At 43.9% G+C, this 22727-nt stretch overlaps 1 protein-coding gene across 10 annotated transcripts in view; it reads right to left on the bottom strand.

Moving 5' to 3' along the window:
- Nucleotides 1-22727, bottom strand: part of KDM2B (lysine demethylase 2B) — a 126042-nt gene that overhangs the window by 19120 nt on the left and 84195 nt on the right. For all 10 annotated transcript variants that reach the window (XM_055794823.1, XM_055794821.1, XM_055794824.1 and 7 more), the window contains one exon: nt 21796-21882. In XM_055794823.1, coding sequence (XP_055650798.1) covers nt 21796-21882 — 87 coding nt within the window. The remainder of the gene's footprint in view (nt 1-21795; nt 21883-22727) is intronic.

Below are 22727 nucleotides of genomic sequence, written 5' to 3'. Positions count from 1 at the left end.
GGAGCAGGAAAAGATTTTAAATGATTAGGTTAACTGCAACATATTCACCTCTGGATATCTAAATTTCATGTTCTCATCAGAAACTCCCTGTTAATACACAAGAACGTAGCGCTCAAGCCAAACATCCCTAAATACCATGTAATTGTATGGGGCTAATTACGCAAGAATTGGCTTGGCTCGTTCTTACCACTGACAGCTTTCTCCATAAAGTTGATAATAATAGGACGGCAAAGCTCATCTGCTTTAGCATTTATACCATTTTTCCACTTTCTGCACCTCAACATATGCCCAACAGACCAGCCAGTTTCACTTTCTGTTCCTGCTGAATTCTGGGCAATCCCCAAGGCAGGGGCAGGTTGGCTATGGAATGCCATGCAGAATTTCCACTGCAGCTTTTAAAAGAAAGGGTATGGAAACATTCTATTTGGTACTGCAAAAGCTTCCTTGAGTGTCCTACTATACAACCTTGAAGAAAAGCCACATCGCCACATTTGATCTCCCTCCCAGCTGTCCTAGCAATGCTCCAGTGACTTCCTCTAAGATGCAGAAAAGTGCTGATATTTTAACAGTGCCCACCCCAGGAACCTCAGTCCTGGCAAAGCAGAGAAGCTAGGAGCTAGATCTCTTCACTTTCTCTCCCACAGACCTACTACCATAACTGAGGTGGGAGGAAACATTGCTTAATTGATGAGGTTACACAGATTTCAGCAAGTTTTAAATTATTCTCCTCCAAACAGTTGTGGGTTTTCTGCTTGTAGGTTGAATCACACTGCTGTGTGAACAGGGACAAGTGTAGCTTCCTTCCCATTGGCAACCACACCTGACACCTGGATTTCAGCCACTCTAAATATTTACCTTTCAGACCAACTTTTCAGTCTCTAAAGGATAAAGTCAGCTATGGCAGGACTCTGCCTCTAAAGGCAACCTAGGTAAGAGATAACTTCCTTTCTCAGCATGAATCACTCCTCCATTCTCCCTGTTAAAGAGTCTCCCTCCACTAGCGAAGGGAGGGAGAGACACAAACCAAAAAGGCTAGACACCAGTGGGAACAAGTTAAACCAAAACACATACAACAACCTGGGCCGTTCCCTTTTGCCAGCAGCACATAGAAGATTCCACATGAGCACCTGACTCCTTCCCACTAGGTTTGAACAGGATTAAGTTTTTTTAAGGCAGCAAACGACAGTTACAACACCGTCAGAATGGTCTTTTTAAAATGCAATCTCTTTCAAGGAAAAATCAAACTCGGTACTTTTCCAGCTGAAAGACAACTCCTGACTCTGCCACAGTAATACGAGCCAAGTCCTAATTCTGAGGACAGTGTCTTAAGTGCCAGGACACTGCAAAGATACAAGCAGTAAAAAAAAAGCATGGCTTGAGTGCTGAATTTGAGAATCCTAACAAAAAAAAAAAAAAAAAAAAAGGCAGGAAGGTGAAGGTACAAGGACAATCTGAAGCCAGACTACACAACTCCGATTTCCTTACCAGTCACCAGCAGACAGCAGAGGTGGCTCACTGCGATCTCACCATATGTAACATTTCTTAACTTGCCCAGACCTCTTCACTGCTCATGAGGAAATTCAAGCAATTGTACTAGCTGGGTTTGCACTGATTTACCAACCAACCAATCCTCAATCCAAGCCACGTTTTCACTCCAGGATGTCGCAGCCAGCAAGGTTAGAGAGGCCTTGCCGGAATTCCCACTAGTATCTAGTTTCAAGGGGCTCCAAAGTGGTCGCTTAAAAACCTCCACAGAAGAAAATCTGGCCTGTGGGTTGCTATCCCAGAAAGGGGCTGGGATTCAAGGGGGTGGATGGAGCCTCCAACATGGCTTGGGGTTTATTTAGCACATGGCAGACAGCCAGATAAATTCCAGGTTGATGTTAGTGAAGAGATGCTGCAGGATTTCCAGCTCAGACTGCAGTTTTACAACGTACCATCCCTGGTAGCCAAACTAGGTAAAGATTTCTGTCCCAGCTCCTGTTCCCATCTCTGTCCTGCAATTTGCCACCCTCCAAGCACAACTCTATGGAGCTGTCTTGCAAATACTGAGCAAGCAGTAGGGAATGGCAGGATTCCTTGGTTTTACGACAGCGGCCAACAAACAGCAGCATCAGGACTCTGTGACACACTAAGCCCTGAACTACGTTCTGGACCAATGTAGTCTCCCAGCTGTGTAGCAGATTCTATCATCTCCTTTCCCAAGGAGATGAACTGAGACCCACAAGCACAGCCTGTGCCTGCTGACTCTGCAGTCCCCAGCAGCCACCTCTGAGAACTGTCAAGAAAAGGAAGATGACACCAAACTTGAAGAGACTTTTGTGCCTGCCTGAAATACCACCACAAGCAATCCTCTCCATTCTCCAGCACCTCCACAGAAACTGCGCCCGTACTTCCCTGGCCACAGCAAGAGTCTTCGGAAGAGGGGTAGGAAGATGCTGAAGTGATGACAACCACTCTCCCAAGCTCACAACAAAGACTGTGCAAGCAGCTGCTGAAACATACCAGGATTAATATACTAAATACTTACCCCTATGACACTGAAACCTAGAAAGGTGGTCGACTTGCACTGCCTCTAAAACAAGACAGGTTAAAAAAACACCCTGGGGTTTTTTGTGGGTTTGTGCCCCCCCCCCCCCCCCCCAGATTACTGCTATGCAACACACTAAGTTAACCTACTCTTGGCCATGAAGCAGACGCAGCATGGTCTCTACAGCATCCAGGTGCAGAGAGTAAACTTAGGCCATCAAATGTAATACACTATGAACTACAAAGACATTTACAAATCAAGAATTTGGGGTCACCCACCACCACCACAGTGGTTAAACACACTGGCTCCTCAGACAGGAAAGGGGACAAATTTGCAAACTGATTTTCAGAAGTGCTAAGCTCCTCCAGATCCCAGCAACTTCAACAGCACTCCAGGTGGACAACAATTAGGGGACTGGGTGGGGTAGTCATCAGCAATTCAAGTCTCTCAACAGGGCTGGGTAGATCTGGGAATAAGCCCAGGTATGACACTTCCAATTCTAAACAATCCCCTGGGAAACGATAGCTGGAAGAATTGCTACTTGGAACATTAGTTTATCTTGGCTACAGACAAACATTTGGCTGCTGGGAAGTTTTCACTGCCTGCTTACAGGTACTTTAACACACTTTTACCATATGTCACTTCCCCACCCAGCAGTCACCAAAAAGCCACCCACCCAGGTCAACAGAGTCACTAAGGGCCTCTGCCCTGAGCACAACTCTTACTGTAACAGAAACACAACTTTGATGTTTACAGCAACAGATTTCTAACCTTCACAGTTGCAAAGAGTAATTCAAAAGACCTCAGGTAAACAAAAATACCAAGAGCATCAAGCTTTGGAGATAACACTTCAAGAGCTATAAGCTGTTAAACGCATCATTAAGTAGGTGCTGATGGTCCCCAACTGCTATCCCTCAACAATCGGGCTCTGTTGGAACTGTCACCAGGCAACTTCATGTGAACTCCTCTGCTCTGGAGAGGAAGATCAGCTGACCCTGCAATCGAGTACAGGAGGAAGAAAAGTTCTAGTCCTAAAAGCAAGGCTGACAAAGCCTGCAGCCCAGAAACAAGCTCTTCTGCAAGCAGCCTTCACCTGGGCACGGGTCTCATTCCACCACTCAGCTTCAGTGACCTGCTTAAACTGCTGCCAGCAGCACCATACCATTATTTCAGACTCAACATCTCCAAGAAAAATCCAGGGACATGCGCAGTGCCCTTCTGAAGGGCTTATCACCTGGCTAGCTCAGTGAGACCCTGAAGCACTTCACCTCCTAACCAAGTACAATCTGAATAGCTTATGTATCCACCACATAAATCTCTCCAAGACATCTTACATGCATGGTGTTCATTGCTTCAAAGTGCTGCGCCACATAAATATATCCCTTCATTTGCAAGACAGGGGTGATTTTTTCTGTAACACATGGACAGATTCCAATTATTCTGATGTGCCATAGTTTGACCAAGTCCATGCAACTGCATCAGCACCGAAAGAAAGATGAGGACCCAGGACTTCCCAGGTGCCAGTCCTGTGCTTAGACTGGTACTGCATCCCAATATAATTGTTGTAACGGACTTAGAATAGGCACATTTAATTACCAATTACTTTATAACATCTGATAAACAAACACTAGGAAAAAACCAAACTAACAAGCCACACACATGAACCCACAATTCATAACCGTTGTCAACTGAACACCACCCTAAACGTGTTGGGGTCACAGGCTGATACCGGGCACTGGAAAAGCTCACACAGTGCCACAGCAAAGGCTTCTGGTCAATTATTTCCTTGTCTCTTCCTGTAGCATCAGAGGTGAGCAGACGTGGAAGAGCATTTTTCAATTCAAACAGGGTGGAAGCTCTGAAGGACATGGCTCCCTGCTTGGTGCCTAGGGCCAGCAAGCAGCAGTGTCCTCTACTGCTCCAGTGACATGTCCCTCTCCTAGCCTCCTGGGCACGTAGTTTTGGCCTTCCTGCTAAGAAAACCAAACTGACAACGACCAGCAGCAGTTAGACCAACTACACACATACCAATGCACTGGTCTAAGACTCACCAAAGTCATTTAACCAGAGGTCTCTAAAACAGACCCTGTCATTAACTCTACATTAACCCTGAAAAACAGGGACTGGCATTAAATTCCCTGGCAAGCTGACAGCCTGCTCAACACACAGAGCCTTGCACTAGATAATCACAACCAAGTCAACAGTTCTTCTGCATTAAGGCCTTACATCTCTTCAGTGATTAATAAAAACCCTTGTCAAAGGCAGAACTTAGAGGAAGAAAGGACAGGATGAATGGACTGCAGATTTTAGTGGGGACAAGGAAGATGTTACTTTTAAGACAGCACGAATTACACTTATGCCAATAACATCCTTAACAGCTTTATCAACTGAAGAGTGCAAACCAACATCACAGATCTAACATGTCTGACTAAAACATATCTGCCCCAAAGTCTACACACTCAAACTCCAGGAGAATTGTTTTCCTCTAGCAGTGAGGGTTTACAAGAGTCATCACCCATCATCAGCATACGCTCCTGCCAGGATGGAAGTGTCCTGCAAGGCAAGTCCAAGGTCCCCCATTAAGCAAGCACCATCAGAGGGAAAGGGAAGGCAGTGGAACTTTTCCAAGCCCAGCCACCTCCAAACAGTATTAATCCTCTCCACAGGTTCACTGCCACCATCTCCTCCAGTTCACACCCACAAGCTTTCTCATCCTCTCCTGCAAAAAGCAATTGTAGCTCCTAGCGACCACTTCCAGGTGACCATGCAGAGCTCCACTACTGAATAAACAGATCAATTTCCCACAAGTAAATAGAAAAGTTTATACCTCACAGATTCATCTGGCCATTAGTGACACTCCAGCAGCCTTTCTGCCAGCATAGTTATGTTGTTTAGGGTGTGATAAACTGGCATGTCAGTGCCAATGCAAGTACCCCTGTTTATTTTCCTCTGCCAGCAAGGAGGTAGAAGTTAGGCCTAGAGGGTGGAATAAGATACATTGGCAAAAATATGCTTTTGTAGATAAGCTGCATCCAAAGTAGGAGCTCTTAAAAAGAAAGTCACCAGGAAGTTATACAGACTTGGGGGCACCTCCTGCAATTGCAGCTTTTCTTCTTATTGCTACTTCAGGACAAATCCCCCTTCCCCCACCCAGGAGCATTTTCCTCAGTCTGTTTACACATGCTGAAGCGTCACAGTCAGAAATCAACTTTCTTCCTACCGCAAGCAGCCCAACAAGGCTGGTGGGCTGCAGCAGGGTGCTGCCCTCTGCATGACCAGCACCAGGCAGGACACATGCCCTGGCACCCACACGCTTCCAAGCCCCCGGTGCTGACTGCAACTGCTGTAAGTGCAGTAAATCCTGCCTGCTCTCATGCTGGGAAACCTGGCAGCCTTTTTGCCTTCTTAGTTTAGATGTAAATTAGGGAAAGAAGAATGAAAGTCAGGAGAAAATTCTGAGTGACAAAACCTGCAGCTCCTACCCAAGCACTAAAGTTGTGCTGTTCAGCTCCACCTGTAGAGCTGAAGCCTTTCACCTGTTACATACCAGAGACTGCTGTAGTAGGAAAAGCTATGTGATACAATTTGACACATCCTGTGCAGAAAAATATAGCAGCGACATGTTAAAGCAGGCACGTACGAAAAATACAGTTGGATCCACATGAGGTGTTTTACCACCACAAGAGTTTTGAACAAAAAGAAAAACACTCCACAGGTCTTTGCAATGTAAGTCACACCATTGTAATCTAGGATCAGACCAGGCCTGTTAAGAAATCCCACAAGAAGGATTTCCACTTTCTTCCATTAATTTCTGTTTTAAACTATGAAAATATGAAAACGCTATCAAATCCTCAGGTTTTAGAAGAGTTGAAGAATCCCAGAATGTAACCAACTTTCCAAATTCATCCAGTAAGAACTAGCACCTCCAGTAGCAATTTCACAGCTGGTACAATGCAGCTGAGACCAATCTGCTCTCCTACGATTAAGCTCTTTTAAAAAAAAAAAGCGTACAGTAATCGCACCAAGACGTAGATGCAATTGGAAAAGGCCTAGCATAGGACAACGTTTAAAGGAAGGGGGCTGGGACTATTAACTACCAGGTCTGGGAGTTGAGCAGTGAAACAAGCAGCAGCACAGGCCTGCACGTTCACACAATCTGCAGAATTAAGTAAAGGCTTAATAAAGTTACTCATCCAAGACCCGTCTTAGGTTCTTGGACTGAAACTACACCAGGCCAGTGCAGCACATTAACATCTTTCTTAGGGTTTCTGTGCCAGATCTGCCATCCCTGGGGAGCACCCAAGCACACCACCACTACCACCATCCCCCCCAACTCTTTTTCAGCCCTTTTTCAGCTTTCTTAGTGCAATTATGAAGCAAATCACAGTAAAGTTACTAGAAACGAGATGGGTTTTGGAGGACAGACTCAACACCTGGCCTACGTAGAAACTTGTCTCTAAAAGCAAATTATTAGGCTATTTTGAAGAGCAAAACACCTTGAGTTATGAACAAAACTATCAAGTTTATGTTTAAATTGCATACACATGTTTAATGCTATTCCTGGTGCATTTTTAATTGCTTAGGCAGTTCTTAGAGAGTAAAATACGCAATCTAGAACACATGTTCTGGATTATTTTTCACAGATTACTTCATAAATTTAAAAAGTTTATTCTCCTTCCCCCACAGGGAAAAAAAACAACCAAACACACCAAACCAACCAACCAACCCACCTTCAGAGAATAAACCCTGAAAGTATTAATAAAAGTTCTCTTTTCATTTCAGCACACATCCTTCTCTTTATTCTACATCCCTCATCCCTAGGAATGGAAAGGAGGTTTTGGCTATAAATCAAACTAAGACAAGCTCAGCATCAGACTCTCTCCCGAAGTCCTGCAGCCCTCTCAGCTATTTGAGGAATCTTATTAAAAAAGAAAAATAATAATTCTGGAAACGACAGGGAAAGCCCCCGAGAGGGACAATCGCACGCTCCAAGCGCGTTCGCCCCCGAAGCGGCGCGGGGCCCTCGGAGGTGCCGAACTCCCGGTGCCCCCGGGCGCCCACGGCGGGCGAGGCCGTGCGCCCCGGGCCGGCCCCCGGCGGGAGGCTCCCGCGCCCCGCTCCGCACCGGGCTCGGCGGGCGGCACCGGGGGCCGCGGACACGCCCGCACCCGCGGAGCCGCCGGGCGCAGCCCCACGGCGGGCGGCGCTGCCCCGGGCCGGGCTGGGGCCGCTCCCGACCCCACATTGTTCCCCGGCCCCGCTGCCGGCGCGGCTCGGCGCGGCGCTGCCCGGCCCGGCCTCCTCCCCTCCCTTCCTGCTGCAAACTTCGCCGCCCGCCCCGGACCTGCTCCGGCCCCAGCTCGGGCCCCGGCCCCGGCTCGGGCTCCGGCTCCGACTCGTAGTCCTCCTCGTCGGCGCTCGCAGACATGGCCATGGCTCATGGTGGGCCCAGGCGGAGCCGAGCTGACATGGCTGGAGCGGCGCTGCTGGCGGAGCCCCGCTCCCCGCACACACACACACATGCAGGAGGAGGAGGAGGAAGGGGGGCCGTGCATATTCATGCCAGGCAGCCAGGAAGGGGCTGGCCCTGCCGGCACGGCCAATCGCGGCCCGCTTGCACAAAGCCGGCCTGCGGGGACAGCGGGGACAGCGCGGCCGCTCAGCCGGGGCAGCGCCGGCCACCTCGCCGCGGCCGAGCCCGGCCGGGGCCGAGGGGGCTAGGGGGGGCTTTAACGCCCCGCTGGCAATTAGCCCCCTGCTGGTAATTAGCCCCGCGATCTGCCGAGGGGGCCGGCGGGGGCGGGCCGAGGCTGGGCCTGCCTGGGTGTGCCGAGCGGGGCTGGGAGGGGAGGGGATGCGCGGCGCCGGGATGCGCGGCCGCCCGCAGGGTGCACGGCGCTGCACGGGCTGCCGGAGACAAAGGAGCGGCGCCCAGCCAGCCAGCCGCGCCGCCCGCCCCGCCGCCGCTACCTGCCGCCCCGCCGCCCGAGGGACGGGGCAGGGAGCCTCCATCCCTCGGGAGGAGGAGGGCACCCAGCAAACTTCGCGTGTTCAAGCGGCAGAAGCAGCGCTGGGGGGAGATGGGACACGAGGCCGCCCGGCTCCCGGAGCTGCTCCCGCCTGGCCTCACGCCGCTCCCCGGGCACGCACCCCCGGGTTTAGCTTGCTCCTGAGGAACCATTTCCAGCTCTGCTCTGCACGGCCTGAGCCGCCTCTGGGGTTTTACAATAAAACATCCTCCCTGCACTATGAAATGTTACACATCGGTCGGTTGAGGAGCTGTTCGGGACCCACAGCAGGGCCAGCACCCAAACGCAGACACTGCCTTCTCCCTCGAGAGCATGCAGCTAAGGGTCAAGACACACAGGCCTGAATTTGAGCACTAAGAATTAAATTTCCCATTGGATTGATGGGCCTGCTTTCAGGGGAAATCCCGGTTCCATTCAAGTTGTTAGGATTTTGCCTCTGGGTCCTACGCCTACAACACAGAATTAAGCATGAGATTAAATATTTGCATGTGCTGAGCAACCAAGAAGCCATAAAGCAGCACACCTAATGGTCCTTGCATCAGGATTTTTGCCAAACTAGTTTCAGCTCGATTCCACACGTCTGAACTATCACATGGCCATAGAAACACCTCAGGTAGCCCAGAAGAGGCAGCAACAGGCAGGAGCTGGCACAAGAGCCAGCAGTAATGTTGCCTTATGCCCGGTCACAGCCCTTGTGACACCCCGATCTACACAAGGCCTGGTCGCTGAGGTTTTAAGTAACAAAACACAGTCAAACTTCAAACACATATTTACAGGTGACTGCTGATAAAGCCAAGTGGATCATGTCATTATGCCCTTTCCTTATTTTCAATACCTTAAATATCTGTTCTTTCTTTGCACTTCTGTCCTCTTGCCAACTGGAGCTCACGTTACGGGTACATGATGGTACTCTCCCAGTCCTGCTCATCCGTGATGCCAGGAGCCAAGCGTTTACTTGCAGCACACGATGGGGCTCTCCAGAACGAGACTGGGTACATTCAGCCTATCTCCTCAGGTTTCTCTCTTCCCCCCATTGTGTTCGTACACAACCGGGAGCAGGAGCAGATGAAAGCTGAGGCACGAAAGGCATGTGCCTAAGGCCTTGGCTTTCAGAATCACAAGGTAGTATCAGAATCCAATGTTTTCTGGAGGAGAGAGGAAGGGGACGATGCGTGTCCATGACAGGCCTACAAAGGACAGCTTTAAACCAGGCAGCAAGGATAACTGACACGATTACAGCGGTGTTTGTGGTTCATTATGCAGTTGTCCGCCAGCAGAGGCAGGAGAACAGATGACATCCGGAAGGAAGATCCCTGGTCCCACACCTGCCTGTGGGCAGACCAAGTCTCCACTAGCCTGTAGTGATTCCACGTAACCTGGCTCACACTTGTTCATCCCTCCAGCCTTTTGGCTCCATAATCCAGAGAGGAGAAAAAAATAACTTGTGACATCCCCCAAAGACAATCCACCAGTCACACCACAGCGAAATGTCACTCACAGCAAATAAAATCATGACATAGATCGCCCTACTCCTCTCGTCTGCAACGCACGCTAGCACTCTTGATATTTGCATCAGCCTCTCTGGGCTGCAGCAGGTCACCAAGTGTAACCCACATCGAACCTCACTCCTCAGCCAGCCCTGCCACGGGAGAGTGTGTTCCAGTCTGCTGCTTACAACAGCAACACAACTGACAAATGAGCTCTAATTATGAAGCCTGTGTTAGGAGTGAAGACACACATGCCAAGATCTCAGAATAATTTCTAAATGCTAGGTAAACTTTGCCAAGGTGGCGTTTTAAAAAAAATATGGATAGGATATGATATAAAACAGCAAATTGGGAATCAGTGGGGGTAAAACAACACAATAAAATAACCTTTGCTGATTATAATTGCTCTCAAAAAATCTCACCTTGTACAAGAGCAGCTAACCGTTCAAAGAAATACTTAATACACAGAAAGAACTATTAAGAGAGCATTTTCCAGCTCAATTTTTTCAGCTTGTCTACGCTAGAGAACACTAAATTACAACAAATAGTCAGCAACCCTTGTGTGAACAGTGTATATTTGACTAGCCTGGTGCAGTTTACATCAGTTTAGAAAACAAAATAAGCAGCATTGACCCCAGTCATGCCAGTATTGGCATAACTGTGTCCATACTTCAGCTTTGCGTGATACAATTCAGTAATAAATAACATCCTTAATTAAACTCCTGAATGAGCCTTAGTGAAAACTGCATGAAAACAGACAGTACCTTCTATTCTGAACTGCTGCTTTGATTGCACCTCACCTGAAGTCATATATAAGTCTCATCAATATCATAATCTTCTCCACAGAAACCAATTATGTTGTCACAACTGAGACAATAACCTCAAGCGAAGAATAAACAGCAGGAGCAGATGAGTGCCAAAGAACCAGATTTTATTCTCATGCAAATATCCTGAAGCAGTAAAACCAAGATGGGGGGAGGATGAGTACAACCCCTGCACCTTACTCACTTGCTCCTGAGCATATCTTGTACCAACAGATTTCAGTCACTGCTACCAGTGCTAAACAGGACCTGTGTTTTCATATTAGACACTGGAGTTTAAGAACCTACGATTCTCAATATGAGTGAAAAAAAAATATGTGGCACAAACACACCTTTGATTTAACCTTGCCTTGAAACTTTTTATGCATTTTTATAGACTAGTATATTTAGCGGGTATTAGAAAAAATACATAGAAACAATTGGAAAAACAACCTCAAACTGGTTTATATGCAAGTCCTTGAAAAAAGATCTGGTGATTTGAGCTTCTGCTGCTTTCTACAGGCCAGCACATGCTTTTGGAAAGGAAACCCACTGAGATGTTTATGAATCATGATTATTGACCTGTATCAGAATAAGAGAGTTACCCAACAGCTTTCTAAGGTTTGTTGTTTTGGTCTAAGTGTCCATTCACATGAAATACGATCTTAACTGTTGGGCTTCGGCAAATTTCATGACACTTTTCTCACGAGTTCTAGCCAGTATTTCAGTCATACTCTGAACACTAGCAGTGACATTCTGACAACCTAAATATCCATCCAGTATCATCATGCTACCACTACCTACTATCTGTTTTATCTGAACTATGACATAAGAGTCATCATCAGATGCACTGAGTATCCATCACAATCTCTTTAATAAACAGCCTGATTGATCAACCTTAGATGAAATAACTCATGACAAAATAATACATTGATCACTCCCTCCATGTAACGCCTGCTGCACATACTTTCCCTAACCAGTACCCAGCACAAGAGAAGCAAAGGCAGCAAGCGTTGTACGACTCTCTCGTGAAGGATGACAACTGTGGACTATTACATGCAGTAGTGGAGCAACACCCAAAGCAGTGAGAGCCCAGACAGAAGGTGCTGACAGTAACTCACTCTACCTCTCATAAGCCTTAAAGACAAAACACCACCACCACCACCACCCAAACCCAACACCCTGTCATCTCAGAAGTATAGTGAGTAAGGCTGCAGAGTAGTAAAACATCAAGTTCATCTAGCTGTGGCATGATTGGGACTCTCCATTTGGAAATGAAAAAATCCTGCCATGCTTCCTTCTTCCACAGATCCTTAAGGCCACAAAGCGCTTCCACAGCACAGTTTGTGTCTTCAAGAGCCATGTTCTGTCAGCAAATGCAAAACCTAGTGAAACAGGTTCCTAAGAAGATAAGAAGTGACTGCCACGCTGTGGAGGGACATGCAAATTGATGTGGCTGCTAGCTGAGTGGATTAACCATAATATATAACCTGCTTTCCTCTAAGTGGCTCAGTGCACTCTGACACACAGGACAGAACGCTGTAAGACAGTCAGTTGTGTCCAACATGTGGGTAGCAGCTTTAAAACCTAGTGACCAAACCCAAGCATTTAGTGGCAAACAAATGGTAACCAAAGGAAAAGCTGAAGTATAGCTTGCCTCGTGAGAGCTCAGGTGCTCTGCTGTCACCTACAAGCCTGACTTAGATTTGTAAGGGAAACACCCAGGACAAACAGCTAAACCACGTTAAACTACCTCTAAAGCTGCTTCGCTTTTATCAGAATTTATTCGTATCTTTTGTTGTATTTGCTAATTTTCAAAAAGCAGAGCACTTCTGTACCTCTTCTATCTGGTCTGCTAGTGCCTGCAGGAAAGTTACAAAGTTGAAACAAGACCTCATTTATATTCTCAGCAGACTTTAATTTCAATGTGCTAGGGAACTAAAAGGAAGCCATCTTCTCAGGGACAGAACATACAATTCGATTTTGTTCTGAAAAGTGCACGCAGGATTAATGTCCATAATTGTGCAGCACGTACTGTGGCATGACAAACGCCTTCCCCATTGCTCTGCCAATGTGCTTCGATCCAGAAACAAAACTATTAAATCTCAGATACGTAACTCAAAGCTTGAATGGTTTTAATGTTGGGGTGGGCAAGAGCACAAGGATGCTGGAATACTTAAACCAGGTTCAAACCCTAGCTTTTTGTTTGGTTCTGTTGGCCAACTTGGCCATGGATATAGGCAAGGTCCTGGTGATAAAATCTGAGACCTGCCAACTCATTTCACATACACTGTCTAAGAAAAAGGTCTTAAGACTAAAGTAGTTCTCATGAGCACTTTTACTGTCATGAAATAAAAAAGAAAGCTGCTATCTTGAAAAATGGCAGTCAAGATGGAGTTGAGAAAAATTCATGTTACTGAATATTCATGCATATGACAATGGGGAAGAATACATAAATCTTGTATGATACTTGGAGCACAACAGTTTGAAAATAGAGATGCTTGTTCATTTTTCCCAACCTGTTCAAATTTCCACTCAGAGTCAAAATGGCTCTAATTTACCTGTTTGATGTATTAATCACATAAAGGCATTGGTCAGATTTCAAAGCAAGTGGCTGAGAGTTGATAAGAAGGGAAAATATTAAGTCAAAGATGGAAGATTAAGACGGTGCTCATTCAAGTCCCTGCTATTTATAATTACTCCCTGAAGGGACACAATATTTCAAGTACAGCCTCTTGAGGTGAGAAATAATCTGTCAAGTCACCAGGCAAAGCTTTTCGAAAAATACCGAGGCAAGACGCAGTAAAGCTCTTTGGGCATGTTATGTATGATACACATACACCAAACCCTGAAACTCCTCTGGCCTGCATGGAGTTACCACCGAAAGGAATTTGTCTTGAGGACTAATGTTCATAAGAGACTGAAGCAGCGCTCGAAAAAATAAACAAGTCAGGCAGGAAGCTGCCTTCCTCAGCAGCACTGCTCCAGAAAAGCAGACACTTGACAAACTCCCAGTAGCTTCAACAGCTTTTACTCCTTTGCACAGTACCCAAAGTTGTCTTCGGTTCTGGTGCATCAGGTTTTTTCCTGTTCCCAAGTGTAGTTAGCAGGGAAAGGGTTTAGTTTTGTATGCATACTGCTACTGTGGGAAGTCCCCTAAAAAAAAAAATCCCCCAGACCTCAGCTATGTGGTTTTGGTTTTTAATAGATTTGTCAGGAACCAGAACTGGGATATTTTTCCGAATAAATTTCAGCCCGTCTACTATTCTACAGTGTAAAAGAACAGAAATTATTCAAAATTATTTAAATCGCTGATTCCAATCACAATTTAAATCAATAAAGAGAAAAACAAATTTAAATTTATTTTAATCCTGATTTTCTTTTGTACTGGAGTTATTTTCTGGAAGAGAAATTAATTATTAGCAGCTGATAACAACCAAGAAATGTCTGATTTGCAGTAGATTATAAACTTTATAATCAGGACTTTTTAATCAACAAAAAGGATTCACAATACATACATATTTGTATATGCAAATCTTCTTGCAGACTATTGGCATTTAAAACTGTTGTTGACACCAAGCAGAGTTCAGGCAGTGCTGTGTGAGATCACTTCAAACACCTTTAAGCTGGTGCCTGGCAAGGATGAAATGTGACAGTTTAAATCCCCTTTTTGCTCCTGAGCCACTTGGAATGACTGATGTAAAACTTATTTGAATCTCAACCAGAAAAATACATTGTACACAGAATTGTTTTGCTGTCTTTCTACCCTCCCCCTTCCCACATTTTTTCCGACACTAGGAGGACTCGATTTTTACTTTATTTCTTAAGTGCTTGTTTTTAATTGTCAGTATTTGCTTTCTAATCCATTCGTATTCCCACAGGAAGTACCCTGAATAGATCTCCAAGGACTGGTCTGTCTTAGGGAATTTGGCAGAGTTTTACCACTGCTACTACGAGGAATGTTGCTTTCCTGGTGGTAGCCCCCGGGCAGGCTCCTGAAACTGATGCTGTTTTGATGTTGTGCCATTTATACGTGCTCAGATCTGTTTCAGACACCATTCTGGTTAAAACACTAATTGCTGTAACTAGTACCTCACTGCTCTTGCTTCTCTGGGTGGAGCTGGCCTAGCGATAGCTATGGTAGGAATTCTTAGTAAGCAAGCAAGTAAAAACTGGAAGTATTTATTTAAAGGTTTTCAGGAATGTTCTTTGTCCACCTAGCACCTCTCACCCCGAATTTAAAGAAAACTTAATGTAAAACAATGCTCAACACTTCGGAAAAATTACATTCGTTTGAAGTTTACCGAAACACTTGAATTTATGCTTTTACCCCCTAATTTCTGCACACAATCAAATTTATTGTGTCCACTGATTCTTAGTCCATTTACTTACTATTTCTTAAGTTTGATCCAACGCATAGTGTTAGAAAAATGCTCATAAAATCGGAGTCACACACAAAGGAGCTCTATTATTAAAAGGTGGGACATCTTCTTCCCTTCCTAGCATTTTTAATGTGAAACACCATGAAAAGGGAAAAACATTCCTTGCAGCAGACACTGAGTGTGTCCAGGGTCCTCCTGTGGGCTCCAGATCTAGAGATGGTGTCTAATACCACTGCCTTTTATTTTTTTAAATATAAGTTATTTCTAAGAACCTAACGCCCTTTCCCCCACAGTTGTCTACTGTTTTCCAAGTGTGTCATTTAGTTCAGACTATGAACAATGATCAGAAATCTTATTAGCAGCCTAAATCTATTTATGATATGTTTATACTCACTTGTTCTCATGCCAACATTGTCCATTAGCTTAAATAACTCTTTTCCTCCCCTCGTGCTTTTACTCCTTGAAGTACTTACACAACAATCACCTCCCCCTTCAACTTAGTTGTGCCATGCTGAACCAGACATGTTCTTCTAGTTTCCACTCTTAAATATTACATCTTGAATACTATATGTGGCTGTGGAGTCCCATATCCACCCTCATCTCAAAACTACCTATAGTGGAACTAGAATAGAGTGAGAAAAATGATCAAACATATGGTATGGCTTGCGTACCAGAAAAAGATTGAACTTACTAGTGTTTTTCAGCTTGGGAGTGGGGGAAGACTGAGAAGCACTAACAGGGACGTAAAAAAAAAAAAATATCATTGACAGCACAGAGAAGGTGAACAGAGACCTCATTCAAATTTCTCGAAATGCATGATATAGCGGGCATGAAGTGTATTTATGATATTAAGGGACAGATCTGAAACAACTTAAGTAAGTACTTATCTACACATAGCTTTATTAAACTGCAGGGGACACTGCCACTGAATGCTCTGGAGATCAAACAGATCAACAGGTTCCACAAACTGTCAGGTAAATTCACAGAGGAAAAAAAAAATTCTACCAGGGGACACTGAACACAAAAGATATAATTTTCTAGCTCTAATTGGGAAGATAGGCAAAGAAAGATCACTGTATGTCTGCTTTGTTTTTACAACACTTCCAACAGCTGTGACTGGTCACCATCAAATCCAGAACACCGCACTACAAGGACTGCCTGGTCTGATGGAGTATGACTAGCTCAACCTTCCCTCAATCATACTAATCAGCCTTTTGCTCTGCCTCTCACAGATCAGTTCTTATGACAGAATCTTTCTTTTTCAGATATATGGATGTATCTGTAGAATTTTACAAAAAGATTTCTAGTAAAAATAACGGGGTAAAAAATAAACTGCTCTAAGACACAACTCACTAATGATTGGAATCAGATGCTGCCCGTGGTAACAGAAAAATAGAGTCAAAACCCCAGAAAGTCCCTTTCAATGCTGTGCCCACCCACTGCCACCCCGCAGTCCAAAAAACAACAGCAAGAAAACCCAGCCTGAGAGATGTCTTCCTCTTTTTTTTCTTTTTTCTTTTTAAATTACCACTTTTTCTTCCTGGTTCTCATGCACTGATACATAGCTATGAATGTTATTTGCATTGCCAATTGCAGGGAAGGTTGTTTGTTTTTTTTTAAAAAAACACATCATAATCCAATTAAAATTTCAGTTTGTGGCCTTTACTAATTAATAGTACTCTTTTAAATAAAAATATTACCATTTCCTTGTTCTACTTCTCAAGTTATCTTCCCTTAAAATCAACAGGTAAAAATTACATGAAAAAAGCACGTGATCAGGCATCAGAAAAACAGCCACAGATTGCAGCATTGTTAACCAGCCACTGAAAATTACAGCTTCATCTTCTGCTCACAGCCAGACCTATATTATATATTTGGACACTTGCTATCTTGACAAATGCAGTGGCTTTAGGTTTGTGCCAGGTAAGAGAGATGAGAATCTGGCTCATAGTCTGCATTTCTAACTTTTCACAGAACAAGAGAGTCCAAACATATTTTAGTTCTTTATAGCTGCTCTTCATAGACAACTAAAGATCTTTATCACAATAAAAGCAGAAGGCACTGCCATAGAGTGTAATTACATGCTACTATAGTCGACTGTTGTCTTCCAGAAATAGGAACTTGTTTGAAAAATGCATGGTTTCTGCTTGGGCCATACTCCGAGTTCCTTAAATAAAATGCTACCCCTAATCCCTGTGCAGAGAAAATGGGAACTCTGGTATTGTAGGGCTGAGCAAACCTTGAAAGTGGGCTTCCAGATCTGGCTTGACAGTAGTCAGCTTTGTGCACCAGTGATTAGTGATGTGTCACCACAGTGGAAAATCAGGTTTAGGCCCTGCTCTCTTTTCACACCACCCAGAAGTTTATGTCCCAGGGATGGGGAAGGAGTGAGTTTGTCAGGATTATTTCTCACTCTTTAGTCACTTAAGAATCCAAAATTTCAAGGCAGCACACCCTATGGAGCGCTTCCTTTTGGCCAGCAGACTACCACTGCAAACCCCCCACCCCCCCCAAGTAACACTCAGCACTGCACCAAGTGAGGACAACTTACTGTTGCACAACCCCCCAGCAAGGGGACAGGGATGGGGTTTACATTTCCACAGCTGCATCCATGCTCAGCAGCCAGCTGGGCAAAACGTGCCATCTAGTCTGAAGGTACGTAAACCATCAGTCAACCATCAGGACGAGAAGGTTTCAAATATCCGCTTGGTCCCACATTCCTTGAAGAGGCCTAAATTAAGATCATTGTACATATCCTAGGATTGCTGGGAAAGTCAGACTGATTATTAAACAGAGACTTATTTTCAAAATGGATTGTTTTCTCTTACTCTAGAGCTAAAAAGAAAAAGGCAGGTTCTTGCTTCTTGTGAAAGGGCATTTGCCAAAAAAAAAAAAAAAACCAACCCAAAGTGTCTACAGGAGTGTAATTGTTGTGCTAAGTAATTATCAATACATTAGTAAAAGTACGAAAGACTCAAAAAAGCTCCATAAAGATGAGTACATATGATCTGGAAGAGGTGCCTATGAATTGCACACCACTCCTCTATTGCCATAAAATAGTAACAGTTCATACATTTTACTACAAAACTTTCTGCTGAAGGTGTCACAGACCTTTATAACCATTAATTTCACCTCACAACCTCCCCAGATGGGAAGCACCATCTCCATACAGAAAAGCTCAGGGAGCAGAAATGTGCCATTCACCTCACGCAACACAAGGAGGCTGCAGCAGAGCTGGGAACGAACGCAGACCCTTGCCTCCCATTTTGTACACTAACCACAAGATCATCAAATGTCACCCAGTTATTTTATCTCCTCACAAAAACATTTTTGATCATTACTTCTGTTTCTTTTCTCAGCGAGTAATTTTTTTTTGACAGAGAACTGCAGTATAACTGACAGCACCAAATGCCTTTAGAAAAGGTAGACGGGAGCGACGCAGCACAACAGGGCCATGACATATGGACGGTTCTTCCGCATACTTAGTTACACCTTATCCACTGTGAACTGTGATTTAAGGTGAGGGAACACGTTCCTTCCTTAAATCCCAGAATTTCACAGTCTTCAAGCAACCATTTTGCAGTACAGAACTGCACACACTGTTGGCACGTCACACTAACAACACATAAAAAGAAACTGTGACTCAATTTTAAAGGGAAATATTTGCTGCTTCGAAAATAGTTCAGATTATTAAAGGCATGTTCTTTCTAAAGCATAAGACCACCCTTCCATAACCTGGGTTATTCACACAGATTAAATCATTCCCTGTCTCTGCTCCAGGGATCTTTTACTTCAGTAAAGAGTTCTCTCCCTCTGCTCTATGCTTTTCCTGCTCCATCCCTTTTCAGTACTTGCCTCTCCCCTCACCCTGCTCTCTTGCTGTTTCTAGTTTCTTCCCTTCCTTTCTTTACAGTCATTTCCATTTTCTTTGAAATGTTTTGGCATTTAATGCTGGCTTTATTCTTCCTTCTCCATCTGCTGCTCTTGTCTTTCTAAAGCTCTTCTGGAGCCTTCTCTTGGGAGAAAGCAAGAGCCATGTTTTCCACTTATTGCCGCCTCTTTCTGGATTTCAGTTCGCTTCTTTTTCTTTATGGACTTGGAATCTGACAGTCCTCCTCTCCCTGGAACCTCATACAGCAGCTACAGTGTCATCTTACCAGCCCGCCTCACGGTAGCTGGTACCATGCTGTATTGTATCTGCCGCTCCCTCTGAACACAAGTATCTCAGGAAAGGCACTGTTAAGTATTTGCCATTTCTCCTATACACTGCAAGAGCAATACTACAGAAAGCAGAATTAATGGTAGGTTTTACTCCCCCGCCTTGTGCTCAACACTTCTGGAGTATTCTAGCCATGGAGACTTGCTCCACCAGCTACAATCTAATTTAAAGGGAGTGTCCTCGTGTCCGTCCCCCCATGTCCTGTTCCTCACCCCCACCCCCCCTCAGCATTTTCTTCTCTTTAAAATCTTCCATTTAATTATCAGGACTTGGAGGGCACAAAGGAGAAATAACCAAGCTTAACTACTAACACTGCCTTCATACAAATCTCCCCTATATTGTCTTTCTAACATATTTTAATTTGGGACTCAAAGGCTCAACCCTAAGACATGTCTTCTTAATCTGCTCACTTCAAACAAGGGAAATAGCTGTAACTCGTAAGATGACATGGACATTAGAATTAGAAGTGCAACAAACTAAAAGTGCAACAACAAGCTTTTTTGGGGAAACACGTGGCCACATCTGCATGTGTACCTTTTAACTAAAGCATAAGACATGATACAAATTGATCACTGATTAAGCAAAGTAAGTATGAAGAGAATGATGGATTCTTCTGTTATAAATTTTTTTTATTGCCAAACTTCAGTCTAAAACCTGACTTTCTGTGAAAGTTTTCCTCATGTTTGTTATTAGTCAATGTATTTAATTGTTTGTTATTGTACCTTAGCGCTGGCAATGATGCCTTCTAAAAGATTCTGCTTTCAGAAAGGCTAAAGGAAAATAAACACTAGAAAAGTTAAAAAAACCCCAACCTTGCAGCCAGCAAGATGGACTTTGCAAAGAGGGATAAGATTTAAGTCACAAAAAAATACAAATCTTTTACAGTTATGTTGCCAACGCACAGAAATAAAATATAAGAAATGAACCATGTATCAAGGATTCCAAAATAAAGTGAACAAGAACATTAGCAAATGCCAAAGCTTATAAAAGCCTCAAAACACAAATATCCTCACTTCTACCACATGTTCAAAAGATATAACATAACAGTCAGTTGTTTCTTAGTTTTGTTTTATAGTTTCACACACCAGCTTTCCTCTGGTCACAGAGATTTTGCTTTATTCAATGCCTGGAGTATACTTGACTGATGAATGAACACCAGCTATCAAAGCAGTGGAGTGGACAACCCGACGCCTATTCCTCTCAAGGCTTTCCACTGTTGTTTTTAGACAAATAAATGTTATAAACCCAAAGCATATTCCCATGGAATTATTACAAACTAAAAGGGAAATATGTATTGAACAAGATACAACTGATCTGAAACATGCTCAGCTAAAACCCAAAAAGAAACCAAGAAGGAACATGATACGCTCATTCTGCCCAACTCTCCTCTGGCAGTTTGATGTTTATGGTCTCCTACTTCCCATTTGAAAACAGCAAATTCTTGTGGCTAAAAGTGATTATATGCAAAGCCATGACAAGTCCACCAGCACAAAAAGTGAGAACAGTGAAAATAATTCACGCAGTTAATTATTTGAAAGTTATTTACAATGATAACAACAACAGATTTTCAGATAGAAGCCCGATTTAAGCTGACCGACCCTTTCAGCATTTCTAAAGAAATTATGTATTATAAAACTAATTCAGTGAAAAATGAAAGTAAAAATAGAAGCAATGAGACATCTTCTAAATAAGCAAAGCTGCTTTTACAGCATGCTGAATAACTGGAGTGTGGTAAACATAACACTGTTATAAATAACACCCAGCCTTTTGACATTATTCTTTAGTTAATTATTTCAAACTCTTTATAAGCATTAATGAAGCAAGCTTCATGGTTCTCCTGCAAAGTGAAGAGAACTACTCTCATATTTAGGAGGAAAAATGAAGATGCAGGGACAGAAAACAACCCTCCAAAGTTACAGCAGTACACTTACAGAGACAATTCAGAAGATCTCATGGTATAAGAGAAAAAACATCCTCTCACCCAAATGAGAGTGCTTACTAAGTGACCAGTTTGTAGGATTTACACATCATTTAATTTTACACAAAACGTTGCATCAATATTTTTAGATTTTACCATGACTAATAAATGATCAAGACATACTAAAGTTTTACACTGATAAGTAAGGCCCAAACAAATTATTTTTAAACGGAAACTCTTAACAATTTCTCCCTGCTGAGGCACTTTTAAGTGCTGCTTCAAGACCTAATCATAAAACCATTAAAAATAACATTTCATGTTAAAAATGCTAGCAGCTGCCAAAGTACCATATACAGCACTTTGCCAGATTATAGATAAACACACACCAAGACCTAGCAACAATGATTAGTAAGTAATTATGTCTCATTACCTTTGTGGTCTTCTTAGGCCAGCTGACCACGGGGACACCGGAAATGGCAAGATTTTGGTCATCATCAGCGTGCTCCTTCAGTATGTTCTGTTGCAAATGAAAAGGCCTTTATTAATCAGAGAAACAGTTCTCCAACCAGAGCGCAGTCTCAGAGAAGACAATACTCCACTCTGATGAGAGTGACAAGATCTCTGCTGACTTGTTACATCTCTGCAAGTTACTTTTGCTTCCAAACTTCCAATTCACACTGAAACTGTTGCACCTGTCATTAAGATCAAAGTTGTAAATTTTCTTGCAAAACAGACAGCAAAATCAGCCACAAATCACCTCAAATATTACAACTTCTTTAAAAATGGTGTGTCCAAAAGACTGGTGTTTTTCCACTGGTATCAGTCTAATACCAATATCACCTCTCCCTTTAAACTGCAGCTCACTAAATCCCAAACGACCCCACCACGCACCACAGTTAACACCTCCTCTCTTCATCAAGTCTACAGAAGGTCTGAGAAGCATCTAGGCTCTGCCACCATTATTTCTGCAGTCACAGGGCACCAAGTGTGTAGTTCAGAGCAATCCTCAGATGCCTGAACAGTCAGGTAAGTCAAGATACAGAAGTGTGCACTGTAACCTTTCCTCTTTTTGCACATGGCAATTCAAGAGCACCGTCATTTCCACTGACGTTCCTTCCACACTGATGGGCAGCGCAGAGCTGTTGTAATCTAGTTCACTTTATGTGATTGGGTAAGGTGTTCAGGTTGCTGAGTATTCACTAGGAAAGGATCTGACTCTTGACACTACAGTATTAAAGAAAAAAGATTGGTCTCCCCTCCCTTCCACCCCCACCAAATCCTTTTGCTTTGATGCACTGTCCTAGAAATTTCATGAGTGGGTTGCACTGGCTTACACAGCTCCTACCACTGTGAATCACTCCC

This window comes from Falco peregrinus, chromosome 2, assembly GCF_023634155.1.
Source record: "Falco peregrinus isolate bFalPer1 chromosome 2, bFalPer1.pri, whole genome shotgun sequence".
In the NCBI taxonomy this organism is placed as follows: domain Eukaryota; kingdom Metazoa; phylum Chordata; class Aves; order Falconiformes; family Falconidae; genus Falco; species Falco peregrinus.
This window is presented reverse-complemented; position numbering and strand designations above follow the sequence as displayed.